This window comes from Danio aesculapii, chromosome 12, assembly GCF_903798145.1.
Source record: "Danio aesculapii chromosome 12, fDanAes4.1, whole genome shotgun sequence".
NCBI lineage: Eukaryota > Metazoa > Chordata > Actinopteri > Cypriniformes > Danionidae > Danio > Danio aesculapii.
Genome location: NC_079446.1, coordinates 10,297,577 through 10,313,663, shown reverse-complemented (window position 1 = coordinate 10,313,663; position 16,087 = coordinate 10,297,577). Strand labels below are relative to the sequence as shown.

Here is a 16,087-nt window from a genome sequence, read left to right as displayed (position 1 = left end):
GATTTAATGCTTCACTAAAGTTGCAGACGCATTTACCAATATCAAAATGCTTTTTTGATGCAAAATTAATTAAAATTCCTTACGCCGATTAAGAAACAAAAATAGGCCTAGGCTAAAGAAAATCTGATCTAAAATGTAAAACTAAATAAATTGCTAATATTCTTGGCACATGAAAGTATAAAGCCTGCAGCCCACAACAAATGTGGAAAGTTATTGCATTTCATATTTAACAAACTGTTTACTATGAATTTTATGTAATTTTGCTCACGTGGATAATTGAATATTAATCAGATGATGTCATTACGCTGCTGTGCCGTCAGCCAATTGTTGCATTGCTGATCATGATTTCGAGGATGGATAGATCTGTCCTTTACAACACACGCAACGATCTCGGATGAGTTCATCCAGATAACTTAATCTGATTCGAAACTTGTTTGAAGAACCAAATTAGCCAGAGATCAGTTATCAAGGTTAAAAGATTTATATTTACATTTAAATTATCTAAGATGATTTGACAGATCTTTTAATCTTGATAACTGATAATAATGTCAGATTATTTTTTTCATAAGACCTTCATCGAAGCCGCAGGTATTTATTTTTATTGCTTTTTTTGGGGGGGCCAATATTTCAATATTCTGCTATGTAAAATGACAGCTACATCTTGAATGGCCTGAAGGTAAATGCATTTTATGGGGGGTGGAAACCATCCTTTAATTTAGAGATGTTTCTATGAATTGTGGATATATTTCGAGCAATGCACTTCCAAAGGTTTACAAGACAGATATACTCTTAAAAAGAGTCCACCCTATGTGTTATTCACTCAACTTTTCCAAACCCAGATGAGTTTCTGTGCTCTTAGTTTTACAAATCCAACGAAAGTGAAAGGTGACTAGATCTGCAAAGCTATGAAAATATTCAAGTTTTAAAACTAATGTCTTATATTTCAGTGTGTTTATCATACTATCTAGCTACATTGTGACGTTAAATTAAGTGATTTTAAAGTGAATTTTTAATATGAACAAGAACAGTCAATTTGTTAAATACACACTACGCCAATTTGAAAGTTTGTAATAATAAAGATTTCTTTTATTTCATAACTGGTTTCTCAGGTTAAAGTTTATATTAAGCAGAAAATCAGCTTATAATGCTGTAGTAATGATGCTGAAAATGTAGCTTTGCATCAAAAATAGTTTCATTTATGTTATGATAGGACAGTTTTTTGTTACTGTAATACTTGTCAGCATTACCTATTGTATTGTTGCAACTCTTAGTAAGCAGAATTATCTGCATTTGACAACATAAAGAAATCTCAATTATTTTAAACATTTGTTTGGTAGTGTGCATATACACTCACCGGCCACTTTATTAGGTACACCTTTCTAGTACCGGGTTGGACACCCTTTTGCCTTCAGAACTGCCTTAATACTTCGTGGCATAGATTCAACAATGTACTGGAAATATTTGTGCATCGTGCTACTGGAGATGATTCATGCTTCATGACATGGTGCATTATTCTGCTGGAAATAGCCACCAGAAGATAGGTACACTGTGGTCATAAAAGGCTGGACATGGTCAGCAACAATACTCAGGTAGGCTGTGGCATTGACAGGGTGCTCGATTGGTACCTAATGGGCCTAAAGTGTGCCAAGAAAACAAGGCAGGATGGATTACAGCTGGAACCAGCCTGGCCATTCTCCTCTGACCTCTGACATCAGCAAGGCATTTGCGCCCACAGAACTGCCGCTCACTGGATATTTTCTCTTTTTCAGACCAGTCGCTGTAAACCATAGAAATGGCTGTGCGTGAAAATCCCTGTAGATCAGAAGTTTCTGAAATACTCATACCAGCAGGTCTAGCACCAACAACCATGTCACGTTCAAAGTCACTTAAATCCCTTTTCTTCCCCATTCTGATGCTCGGTTTGAACTGCAGCAGATTGTCTTGACCATGTCTACATGCCTAAATGCATTGAGCTGCTGCCATCTGATTGGCTGATTAGAAATTTGCGTTAACAAGCAGTCAGACAGGTGTACCTAATAAAGTGGCCAATGAGTGTAAATTAGAAAAAATTATATATAAGAAAATAAAATCATATTAGTCTAAATCAGCCATTATTATGTTCCTATACTGCTTATTGCAAGACTTGATATTAAGTTTGAGGTTTGATTTGTCAAAAATATAACAAAAGTATTTTATTATAAAAGTATATTCAGTCTTTCTGCTTAAATTACTTTTTAAGTAGTTTCTGCGTAATTTTAAGTACAATGTGCAGTTAAGTGAAAATTCAAGTAATTCCAACATCAATCTTTAATTCAACTAAATCTTCAGAATAGAAAAGTGACTGTGAGGCCTGACTGATGCTCTGTGTGTAGCAGACGACACTTGTAGTAATGTTTTCCGTTGTGTTTTTGTCCCTCTCCTCAGGGTAAAGTGGCACAGACGGCATGTATGTCGGCCTGTAAACATCTGGCCACGTCACTGATGCAGATGCTGCTGGACACTGAGCTCAAACAGATCAGCATGGGAGCCATTCAGCAGTTCAACCTGGATGTTATACAGTGTGAACGTGAGTAGGATCAATTACTGCACATTTACAGTGCCATTTCAATGCAGCCTTTATGCGGTTGAATACCCTTCAGAGGCATTGCTCGCTGCAGAAGTTGGGACTTGCTCAACTTTTCAAGCGCCGACGGAAGCGTCAGCCAATCAGATCGCTGTATTGGCTGACACTGCTATGATGATCGCGTCATCCCCAACTTCAAACATGCCCTCTGTCAAGCGTTGACGCGGAAGCCCCGTGTGAATGGAGCGTGAGTTCTTACCTTCCAAATGGAATGCCACTTTTAAAACATGGTGCGATAAGGGTCTTATGATAATTGATCAGTTATTAAATGAAAACACTATGCACTCATTTTCTGATCTGAAAGACAAATTTATGTTGTCAAGCGATTTCTTTTGATACTTACAATTAAGAAGCTGTATTACAAATCATAAAGAAGAAAATATTTAAAAGAGTCCCAACTAATGTAGAACAATATTTTATTGATATAAAAAAATCAAAAAGGACTACATAAAAGACACAAATCACAGATATATAATAGACAAATTTTGGATTCAACAGATAACACGCTTCATATTAAGGCAAAATGGGAATCCGAACTTAATGAAAAAATTAAGGATGATATTCTCATAAGGGGATCAGTAGCCACAATTGGAAAGAGTTCGACTGGAAAACAAAAATTTGTTTTTTTAGAACACCATTGATGGTGTCAAAATATGCTAACAGTCCACAGTCAGAGGAATGCTGGAGGGGTTGCGGGAATGTAGGTAATCACGAACATATATTTTGGGAACGTCTGAAGATACTTGCATTTTGGCAAGGGGTAAAGATTGAGATAATGAAAATTATGCAGTTAGATCTACCTTTTACTCCCCCTTTTTCTTACTTATTGGGATATCCCAGGATGTATATAATAAAAACAAGAGATATATACTACATATACGTTTACTAAGTGCAAGAAAGACCATAACAATAAATTGGATGAAGCCACACCCTCCAACAATAGTACAGTGGATAGAAAAACTTGAATCTATATATAGAGTATATGACTGCTCGACTTCAATTGAAATTGGATATTTTTTAAACAAAGATGGGCACCTGTTACTATGTATCTGAACAGGACATAGTATTTCCAGCTCCTTTGAAAGGAGTTTTTTTTACATCTAGTGTTACTTTTTTTCTGTCATTTTTTTAAATAATGTTTTGTTGTGTAAAATGTTTTAGTGTATAAAAATAAAAATGCAACCATATAAATTTTATTTATGCAATATGTCAAACTATTAACTCACATATAAAAAAATAACCTGCTGCAATTGGTTTGAAGTAGGACCTGGCAACCCTAGTGTAATCTTCAAATTATTTAGAAAGATTGGTCTTCACTGTAAACCACGTTCAAAGCAGACTATCGCTAAAGCATTAACAGACAGGCATGTAGGCATCATGCTCTGGGATGCGGTGTGAAGTTGGATGCATTCATGCAGCAGGTATTATTGATTTTATCAGCTATTCTCAGAAGCAGTTATCTTGCTTGCACGCTTTCAAAAAAACATTCCTGATTACCCGCACTCCACCTGCTCTTGGAAATCCACACCTGCTCTGATATGAGCAGTTTAGAGCCGTGTCACTCACTTATCTACAGTCAGTCATCTTACATGTGCTGCATTTGCATGAATTACCCAGTCTTATTTGGCAGAGCTCAACCAAAAATGATACCCTTATGCTGTTTAATTGAATAAATGCATCATTAGTAAACATTAGCATGGAAATTATAAATTCTAAAATGGTAACTGCAACTTCTTATCCAACAACTCATTTATTCATTCATTTCCTTATTGCCTTAGTCCCTTTATTAATCAGGGGTCGCCACAGCGGAATGAACCGCCAACTTATCCAGCATATGTTTAACACCGCGGATGCCTTTCCAGCCACAACCCAACACTAGGAAACATTCATACACACTTGGATTCACACACAGGCACTACAGCCAATTTAGCTTACTAAATTCACCGATAGCACATGTCTTTTGACTGGGAGAAACCAGAGCACCCAGAGGAAGCCTACGCCAACACGGGGAGAGCATGCGAACTCCACACAGAAATGCCAATGCCAGTGCTACCCACTGCGCCATCATGACGTCCCCCATCAGTTCTTATTTTATTCTTTTATTCTCATATTTGTAAATATTGTACTTTTACATAAAAAAATCAGGGCAGCACAGTGGCCCAGTAGTTAGCACTCTCACATCACAGCATGAACTCTTACATGAAAGCACTTCAGGTAAACACCTTAATTATATTATTGTCTATCAAGGCAAATAACTAGATTACAGATGTCCATGTAAACGTAGTCACTAGTGTCTTCGAAGTAAGTGAAAGATCCAGAAGGGCATCCTGCTGATTTGATTCTGAAGGGCACTTTTTTGTCAGACTGGTTTACATCCGCGCTAAAATGTCAAGGTGAAAGTCATCATAGCTTGCATAGAATAGACCCAGCTCCACACCCAACGTTGAAAATAGATCAACGGCGATATTTGTTTTTTTTTTTCATCGACCAATAAGAGTCTCGCGTTAGCGCAGCATGTTAACATCGATAACGGCCCACCACTACTTTTTACCCTGTTAAATACACTGTTAAAATACTGGGTTCCAAACAATTCCTTTATGTTATTTCTACACAACTTGATTAAATCAACTTAATCGTTTTTAAAAATTTAAGTGTATTGTATATAAAAATTAAGTTATCCCCCTTCCCCGACCCCATTAGCTTAGTTTTATGAAGTGCAACCAAAGAGATTTTACCCCAAAAAACTGGTCGATGTGTAGTTTTAATAGTTTGATGGTATGCTATAATTATAACAGGTGTTCACAAGTATTCTGTTTTATTTTGTTATTTTATTATGGGAAAACCCCACTAATAAAAGTAAATGCTGATTCACTACAAACGTTTAAACTCTTAATCACCTGTAAATCCGTTAGTGGATTTGATTTAGACAGTATAATTACCGCTTAAAGACTTTTTCTTAAATAGACACGACACACATTTCTGCTGATCTCTTTTAGACACGATGCCTTTATCCTGACCTGAACTTCATCACGCTAAACAATACTGAAAACAGAGCCGACCTCTGTTGGAGTTGACCTTAAAATGTTACTATCCCAAGTGAAAAGAACCTAAAGTCTTAATGATGTTCATTTTTTTTGGTGAAAAGCAGAACCTGATCTTGTTGAGGTTTCATCACTCATATCTCCCTTGGGAAGCTCATCAGATACTTTGCTTCTGAATGGCACAATGGAGATGTCAGAGTGAAGCGTTCATCAATAATCTTAATATGTGGGCAGCTCTTTGGTTCTAGCATCGCGTCTTCTGCTTTTTAGCCATTTAAGGTTTCAGTCACGCTACATCACTGTCAGCAGAAGTGAAAAGGCTGTGTGTTTGTGCTCGTACCTGTGGCCTCAGGTCACGCATGTCTCAGGGTGAAGGAGAGTTTGTGAGGGTTCAACCGCACAGGTACACCAAGGGAATACCTGACCTTTCTCTAAGGTCTAAATAGTGCTCATCCCATTAGTGGCAGTCCATCTTTGGCTAGTCAAAACACAGACAGCGTGACTGCAGGAATTCTTCTTCTAAGTTTTATTTTACATTATGATTCGTTTGAATTCTGCTTCAGTCTAGTCAAGTCAAGACTATAGCCCTTTTATACATTTGGATGGTATCAAAACCTGTTTGTAGGGCATATTCAGCATGTTAGGCAGGATGAATGCTATTGTAGTCTAGTTAAATCAAACAAAGAGACTAATTCAGTTCATTTCAGTACAAACTTCACTGCTGAAGAACAATTTACTGCAGAGCAAGCTCAAAAGATGACTGTGCAGGAAACCAAAATTCCACCAAATGTCGACACCGATAACCCAGTGGTTAGTGCGTCGACACATAGCACCCAAGTGCTCACGGCGACCCGAGTTTGATTCCCGGCTTGAGGTCCTTTGCCGATCATTCCCCTATCTCTGCTCCCCACACTTTCCTGTCAGTAAATCTCCACTGTCCTATCAGTAAAGATAAAAACCCCTAAAAAATAAAATAAAATAAAAAAACTCCAAGTGGAAAACAAACCTTTGGAGGAACAGCGGCAGTGAAAGTTTAGTTTGAGCATGCAAAATTCTGTCATACGGTGCTGCTAAAAACAAGATGGCAGTGATAAAGCGAGTGATTGCTCAATATTTGAAACTTCTGTACAGAGCAGTCACGTTTCGATCTTCTATTGGTCTCACGCAATCATGTGATGCGATTTCGCAGGTCAGAATTCACCAACTTTGGAATGCAGCGACATGCTTGTTTTCCAGTCTGCTGCATTTGTGTGTATATAAATGGTAGTCAAAATGAGGCGAAAAGTGCAGTGTGACTGCGGCTTACACCGGTAGAACTGTTCTCCACTGGCTAAAAAGAAAAATAGGAAGAGCTGCAGTCTAAAGCGTCATTCGCACTACAGGTGGCACACGCTGATCAAGAGTCAAATGACCATTAAATTCAATATAGATCTAGTGATTTCCGGTTCTGGCAACACAAGAGACCGTGATGTGGGTGTGTCACGCGATGCCACAACGTTGAGAACCCTTCAACTTTATGCAAACAAAAAGCAACTTTCGTGTGCGAGAGCCAATCTTAGCTCCAATTGTAGTCTCCATGCTGTAGACCTACACAGACCGGCGTTTTCTGCAGACATACAGTTAGCTCCATAAATATTGGGACATCAACACAATTCTAACATTTTTGGCTCTATACACCAACACAATGGATTTAAAGTAAAACAAACAAGATGTACTTTAACTGCAGACTGTCAGCTTTAATTTGACAGTGTTTAGATCCAAATCAGGTGAACACTGTAGGAATTACAACAGTTTGCCTATCTACCTCCCACTTGTTAAGGGACCAAAAGTAATTGGACCAAATAATAATCATAAATCAAGCTTTCACTTTTTAATACTTGGTGGCAAATCCTTTGCAGTCAATTACAGCCTAAAGTCTGGAACGCAGACATCACCAGACGCTGGGTTTCATTCCTGGTGGTGATCTTGTTCGTTTAATTTCAGATCCATGATCCATTGCGTTGGTGTATAGAGCCAAAAAACTTTTTAATTGTGCCGATGTACCAATATTTATGGACCTAACTGTATAGGTGAAATAAGATGTATATTTATTGAGATTTAATTGAGAAATAAACTTTATATCCTGTTTCTATTAACATTTAGCGTTTTCCCTTTACAATGTTTATTTTCAGTGGCAAGAAAACTGCACTGTCAGTGAATATTATCCATAACTGTTAACTAAGCTAGTGGGAATGCCCACTCGTGACTTCAGTCACCACCCAGGGTTAAAGACAGCTATAAAGTTGTTGCTAGTGGGAATGAGGCTCAAAGCGATGTTTATGCGACAATAATGTAGCCAAAAATGGATACGTTTCTTCCCTTGTGTTTTGAAAAAATTTCACATTTACATGTCAACTTTTTCAAAACAATCCGCATATACTTATTTTTGGTAAAATGACCCAAAACACTGTATTATAAATGCCTGGGCAGTATTTATAGCTGTCACATTAGTCCCACAGGAACTGACAACGTCCTATAGTGTACCCACTCTAGGAATGCTTGCCTTGAACCTAGCCCGGGTGCGATTGTCCCCACTCCCTTGACGGCATGCCCTCACACCTTCTGAGCCATAGCGCGCTTACATCATCGAAGATGCATCTGTTCAGTTTAACGGGAAGAGAAGCGCTATAGCTCAGTACTATGGAGATTGCTTTAGTTATATAGTTTTGCACTATTTTGAGTCGTTTGGGATGCAGTGACACATGGCCGAATCTTTTGTTGAACAGATCCATGACAGTTTGCGTTCATTGAAAATTAAGAATGAGTAATAAATCCATATAAACACTACCTTAAAAGTAACAATGTGACTTGAGTTTTGCACTCAGTCGCACTTTGCGCTCACACTAGAAGTGTACAGAGCCCAATCGAACCATGCTCTGGTGCACCTGTTCCAACTGGGCCAGGTCCAGCCAACTGAACCATGCCTGGGTGCAGAATGGATCACTCACAGTTGTAAAACGAACTAGGATATGGGGGCCAAACACACCCGGGCACGGTGTGTGTAATATGCGTTTCCGCATGGTAATGTGAAGTAAATCCACAATTTGCTGATGAAGCATTAGGAAACACTACCACATACTATGGCATTGCAGTGTACGTATTTGCCTGTAACCTTTACTCCTTTAACACACTTATGATGTCATCATTTTCAAAGACTTTTGTTTTTTGTTGTTTAAATGCCTTGCTAATACATTTCAATTGCTATTATTGAATTTTCGATTGTTTAAATGCCCATATTAATAGGAAGTATTTCCTGTTCCTATTGCAGTGTTTGCCAGTTCAGAGCCTGTGCCAGGATTCCAGGGGGACACGCTGCAGTTGGCCTTCATTGACCTCCGACAGGTACAGACCTCTCTGCAGACATGACTCCCCTGTTAGTGGAGCTGAGGGGAAGGGTGGAGAACATACAGCACTAATGGATTATCCCAACCTGAACACTCTTACCTTCAGGAAGGGAAATCACTTAGTCGCAGTGGGGTTCATTATGCTATCTGGAACTCTTTCTTCATTTGCTTCTGTTTTTTTGTGCTGTTTGGAGTATGAACTTTTAATCTGGGCCTGAGGTGCAAAACTGAGGTCATGTCAAGGTTTCTTCTAGAAAGGTATGTCGTTTAAGAAAGTGTTATTAGGGTGTGGTGTTATTAACGCTCAGTGCAAAATCTGTCTGTTTTATATAACACAGCTTCAGAAAACTCAAGACAAGTGTTTTCAAAAGATTTCAGGATGCTATTAAAGAATGACAGAACAAAATATAAAAATTAACCTTACAAAAATTACATTCACATAATCATTTACTCACCCTCATGTCATTCCACACTTTTCTGGAGTTTCATTCTCTTGCAGAACAGATGTTTTTAAATGTTCATTGACTTCCACCGTGAATATTTTAAGTTCTGTAAAATGTTTTAAAAAGTAAAGGTGTATCCATAAAAGTAGTGCACATAGATAAACTATGTCATGGTTTCAGTGACATTTCATTACACCCACAAAATTGTGTTGACAGAATTTCACATCTCTGATAGGTGGTGTGATTCACAGTGGGCTTTGTTTTTGATTTTCCATCATTCCAGAACCCGTTTGGTTGTTTTGTTTGGCAAGGTCTGGTAATGCTGCCTGCTGGATTTTAATATTGGGATGAGCACTACGGGTCAATGCGTCAAGGCACAATCCCTTTCAAAATAGTGACAATTCTGCCCTTTTGCATATTCTAATGGCCCTATTCCACTGAGTGGTAAGATTCGCTACAGCAGGGGTGTTAAACTAAGTTCCTGGAGGGCCGCAGACCTGCAGCATTTAGTTCTAACCCTGCTTCAACACTCTTATTTGTAGGTTTTAAACATACCTCAATGACTCAATTACTTTGATCGGGTGAGTTTAATTAGGTTTAAAACTAAACTGTGCCGAGATGCGTTTCTCTCTAGGAACTGAGTTTGACACCTGTGCAGTAGTATGGTACATATTTATGTCCATTTCCCCTGTCAAGGTAGCAAAATAGTGAACCGTAAAGACCACTTTTTAGCACCCATTCACAAGGGTACCTAGCACAACAGTGCGGTACATAAGAGGGAGCTAGATCTGCTGCTGAAAGCTATTGGTTGGCAGAAAATCAAAACTCGTATGTCCAACAAGCCAGGGGAATGACAACACAAGAAGGCGCCATTTTAAAATAGATGGCCAAAACATGATGGCAAACAGCAAAGAACCATGCTCAAACATAGTTTGGCTTCTTCTTGTGACAAACAGGCACATGCCAAGAAGCAAAAACAGTATCTACTGCATGTCTCAACATGTGGAAAGCAGTAAAGTTGAAACTTCCTCTCTCTTTTTGCGCACTTTCATTTTAATGAAAAATATATTTAGACCAAGAGTAAAAAATGGAAGATATGCACTCTAGTGTGTGACAGCCCCTGAAGCTGTGAGTTTCAAACACCTTTTTATACACAGCTTTTGGCAGAAGGAGAACTGGTCCAAGGACTGAGTCTGGTTTCTCCAAAGATTTTTTCTTCGCTTCTGTCAAAACGAAATTTGTTTCGGATGGATTTTATCTGCAATTACGTCAATTCTGTTCATTCTTCAATTTCATTTGAAGTATGCCGTGGCAATACTTCACATTTTGTTTGAATTATACTGAGGCCTTTACTGTAAGTTTAAAACACTTGTTTACACAGCTTTTAGCCAGAGGAGAACTGATCCAAGGACTGAGTCTGGTTTCTCCCAAGGTTTTTTCTTAATTTCTGTCAATTCGATCAAAACAAACTTTGTTTCGAATTAATTTTAGTTGAAATTATGTCATTTCAATTCATTCTTATATTTTATTTGAAGTATACAGGGACCTTTACTGTGAGTTTTTTTTAAAAACACCAGTCATACTCAGCTTTTGGACAGAGGAAAACTGGTCCAAAGACTGAGTCTGGTTTCTCCCAAAGTTTTTTTTTTAATTTCTGTCGATTTGGTCTAAATGCACTTTGTTTTGGATAGATTGTACTTGGAATTATGTCAATTCAGCTCTTTGATTTCATTTGATGTATACACGTGCCTTTACTGTGAATTTCAAACACCTTTAATACACCGCTTTTGGCCTGAAAAGAACTGGGCCAAGGACTGAGTCTGGTTTCTCTCAAAGTTTTTTCTGTATTTCTGTCAATTCAGTTAAAACAAACTTTGTTTTGAATTGATTTTACTTGAAATTACGTCATTTCAGTTCATTCTTAAATTTCATTTGAAATATACCGAGGCCTTTACTTTGAGTTTGATTTTGGCCAGAGGAGAACTGGTCCAAAGACTGAATTTGGTTTCTCCCAAGGTTTTGTCCTCATTTTTGTCAATTTGGTCAAAACGAAATTTGTTTCGAATGAATTTTATTTGAAAATATGTTTCAGTATTTCAAAAATATTTCAGTTCATTCTTTAATTTTGTTTCAAGTATACAGGGACCTTTACTGTGAGTTTTTTAAACACCGGTCAGACACAGCTTTTGGCCAGAGGACAACTGGTCCAAGAACTGAGTCTAGTTTCTCCCAAAGTCCATTGGTGGAGCTTTGGTTACTTGCTGTTGCATTTAGCTTGCTTAGCTGGAATCAGCGGAGCGACTCTACAGTGGACCATCCATCTACATTGATAAAAAGGTTACTTCACTTGACTTGACCTGTTTATGGGAACTGAAGAAACCCTCAGCTCTGGCTTCATCTACATGCCACGCATTGGTCAAAGTGGCGTTATTTAGCGTGTCACGACTTCAACCGCTTGCCAAGACCTCTCGATTACCATTAGCATGACGCCGCTTTGATCTTCACCAGGTTTCTTGGAGGATTTGCTGACAGCTTCTCTCAAGTGCGCTCCGAGATCTCTGGCTCCAATTCAGGCAGCGTGACACGGACAGGGTCAGAGATAAGGAGAGCAGCACAAGGGCGGTCAGAATTTACGTATTCACCCCAACCCCCCACCTAGATAACCATCCCATCATGCATTATGACGCAGATCTGCCCTAGAGCTGCTATCACTGGGCAGTGTTAAATAGATGCAGGGCTTAGGCTTTTTTCTTTGAGCTTGTGCCGACACCAAATAGAGAGGTCACCGTGTCCCTGCCAATCACGCAATGGCTAATGGAGACCGGTGTTTACTCTGTCGTGTTTTAAACATTTGCTTAAGTCCTTGTTGTCTGTAAGGTGATACTGTGCAGATGCTTGTACTAATGCTGATAAAAATTCACTTGTTCACATCACTTAAGAGGGACTAATATGTCTGAAGGCACATTTCTGAACATGCCTAATTTTACTGTGGTGCTTTCACAAGTATCAGGGGTTAGTGACTAAAAGTAGCAATGATACCAGCTTGAATGAAGTTTCATGCGATTAATGCACATGGTGGCTACTTATTGCAGCAGTTATTTCTAACATAAAACATGATTAAATCACTTTTTTCCTGTTTCGTGCTGTATACCGAATAGTCTAAATCAATTCTACTTGATTTGTATATGTATAGTGTTAATTAGGTATTCGTTTCCTTCTTATTTGTAATTCCCTTTGAATCAATCAATGACCTTATATTACAATTTCAGCTACAGGAATGTTGAAAAGTTTGGGTGGGTAAGATTTAAAAAAAAAAAAAAAAAAGCAAAAAAATACCATTTTGCTAATCAATGCTACGTTTATTAGATCAGAAACAAACAGGTCTTGTTGAGAAATAGTGGATGACAAAACCAGTCAATTTTTTAAAATCTAAAAGTTATATAATTATATAAAGATTAATTAAATCATCTTGTCATTGATGTATAATTTGTTAGGACAAAATTTGGCCAATGTACTACAATTTGAAAAAAAAAAAAAGAAATCTGAGGGTTCAAAAAAATTTTATGTTAAGACAATCGCCTTTGAATCTCTTTTTAAAGTGTATTGTTGACTTTTCCTCCAAATATACCAGTGTAACTTTTAACATGTTTTGTGCTACAGGTTTACATTTAAATGAACCGTTTTCTACTGTTTAATTCATTTTTTAAATGCAACCCAAGGCTGAATTTTCACCACCTTTACTCACTAATTGTCTTGATCAGGTAGAAATCATTCTAATATGCTCCAAGAACATTTATTACTACATTGAAAAAAAATTATTCTGCAAAATGGTTGCAAACTATTTATTTGTTGATTTTAGACAAATTAAATTTAGTAAAGTTCAACTTAATCAGCCCAAATAAATTGTTTACAACCACTTAACTTAAAAAAAATGTGTAAATCCAAGGACTCATCTTTGAATCATTTTTTTCAGTGAGCAACATTGAATAAGGTGGATCTAATGTTTTTCCAAAATGTTTTTTAAAATAACAGCATTTATTTCAAATTAGCATTTTTTGTATCATTTTAAATACATTTACTCTCCTGTTTGATCAACTTAATGGCTTACCTCAAACTTTTGAAAGGTGTTATGTATATAAATGAAGAAGATAAGAAGCAGAGCCGCCTCTCTTGATAACATTTAAACATTTTGAATGAAAAGAAACCATCATTGACAATGAGTAGCGTAATTACCCTAACTTGCCTAGTTACACCTAATTAACATTTACGTCTAGGGTCTTGCAGTAAACTTAAATGTGGCTTCATAGCAAAGACAAAATAATTAGTTATTAGAAATTAATTGTTTAAACTATTATGTTTAAAAATCTCCGTTAATCATCGCTTATATAAATATTTGAAAAAGAATTAAATTGTAAGAAATTCACTTATAATTTTAAGATATAAACTGACCTAAACTCGGACATATGTTTTCTCTCTGAGTTGTCAGAATTGTAAGAAAAAACATTGCAATTATTTTATTTATTATAATTGTTTTTTCCTTGTGGGTAAAAAATGGGTTCCCGAAGATAGTTATATAATTTTAGAAATTATTTTAATACTTATTGTTGTTATTTAATTCCTTTTAAATATTTATACAAAATATTTAAAACTATAAAATATTTAAAATATTTATACTTTTTTATATTTATTTAGATATCCCTTATCTATCACCCAACATTTCTTGTAATGTTATTTTAGCTTACATATTTATTTTAATATTTTATACATATTCTATCCCCCTTCATTCTAGATATTGCATCCTGAGTAATCTAGCAAAGCTAAAACACCCAGTTGTAATAAACAGCAGTCCAAACTAATTATTGATTATTTACTTTTTTCCCCTGTAGCTAAAAAATTGCTTTCCATAGAATAGTGAGCTAGAAATTATTTGAATGTTTATTTTCATTATTAAATTATTTTAAATATTAGTTTTTTAAAAATGTGAACTTTTTCAGATTTAATTCAGATACCACTTTAACGTTTATTATAATGTAATCATAATTGTTTTACATATCTATTAGAATATTTAAACATTTAAACATTTCTCTCCTCTCATTCCTGATATTGCATCCTGGGTAATCCACAAACGCTAAAAACATCCAGCTCTATTAAACAGCAGTCCAAACTAATTATTGATTATTTAATTATTTTTCCCCTGTGGCTAAAATATGGCTTTTCATAGATATGTGAGCAAATTAGAAATTATTTTAATACTTATTATCATTATTTCATTCGTTTAAATATTGAAAAAATTTTTTACTTTTTTTACATTTAATTAAGATATCCCTTTAACATTTATTGTAATGTTATTTTAATTGGGTTACATATTTATTTGAATATTTAAACATTATAATATTTCGCCTCTTTTGTTCTAGATATTGCATCCTGGGTAATCAACAAAATGCTAAAAACATCCAGCTCTAATAAACAGCGGTCCAAACTAATTATTGATTATTGAGTCATTTTTCTCCTTTGACTAAAATATGGCTTTCCATAGATTTAAATCCTTTAAATATTCATTTTTAAAAATGTTCAACATTTTCAAATTTAATTTAGAGATCAATTTAACACTTATCATAATGTTATTTTAATTGTTTTACTTGTTTATTTGAGTATTTTATACAACAATTTGCCCTCTTCGTTCCAGATATTGCATGTATATAACCATGATATTGCAAGTATTGGTTATTTAATTATTTTTCCCCTGTGGCTAAAAAAATGGTTTCCATAGATTAGTGCACTAAAAGGAAATTATTTTAGTACTCATTATCATTATTTAATTCCTTTAAATATTCATTTTTAAAAATGCTCAACTTTTTTCAGATTTCACTTTGTTTGTTTAATGTTTATTGTAATGTTATTTTAATAGTTTTACATATTTATTTGAATATTTAAATTCATGATATTTCCCTCCTCTCATTCCTGATATTGCATCCTTAGTAATGCACAAATCGCTGAAAACATACAGCTCTAATAAACAACAGTCCAAACTAATTATTGATTATTTATCAATTTTTCCCCTGAGGCTAAAATATGAGTTTTCGATAGATAAGTGAGCTAGAAATTATTATAATACTTATCATTATTTCATTCCTTAAATATAAAAAAATAAACTTTTTCAATTTAATTTAAAGATTTAATTTAGATATAACTGTAATATTTATAACTATAATATATATAACTAATTATTAATGATATTTTTTTCTCATGTGGTTAAAATATTGCATCCATAGATTAGTGTGCAAAATAGAAATTGTTTTAGTACTTATCATTTCCTTTAGATATTCATTTTTAAAAATGGACAACATTTTTTCAGATTTAATTTAGACATCCCTTTAACATGTATTATAAAGTTATTTTAATTGTTTTACATATTTATTTGAATATTTTATACCTAATTTTTCCCTCCACTCATTCCAGGCATTGGATCCTGAGAAATCCACAACCGCTAAAAACATCCAGATAAACAGCAGTCCAAACTAATTATTGATTATTGAATTATTTTTACCCTATGGCTAAAACATGGCTTTCCATACATTAGTGAACAAAATAGAAATT

General features: G+C 35.6%; 1 protein-coding gene across 5 annotated transcripts in view; it reads left to right on the top strand.

The window, feature by feature from the left end:
• Positions 1 to 16,087, top strand: part of exoc6 (exocyst complex component 6) — a 127,810-nt gene that overhangs the window by 97,842 nt on the left and 13,881 nt on the right. For all 5 annotated transcript variants that reach the window (XM_056468955.1, XM_056468954.1, XM_056468957.1 and 2 more), the window contains 2 exons: positions 2,425 to 2,566; positions 8,972 to 9,045. In XM_056468955.1, the coding sequence (XP_056324930.1) occupies positions 2,425 to 2,566; positions 8,972 to 9,045 (216 nt within the window). The remainder of the gene's footprint in view (positions 1 to 2,424; positions 2,567 to 8,971; positions 9,046 to 16,087) is intronic.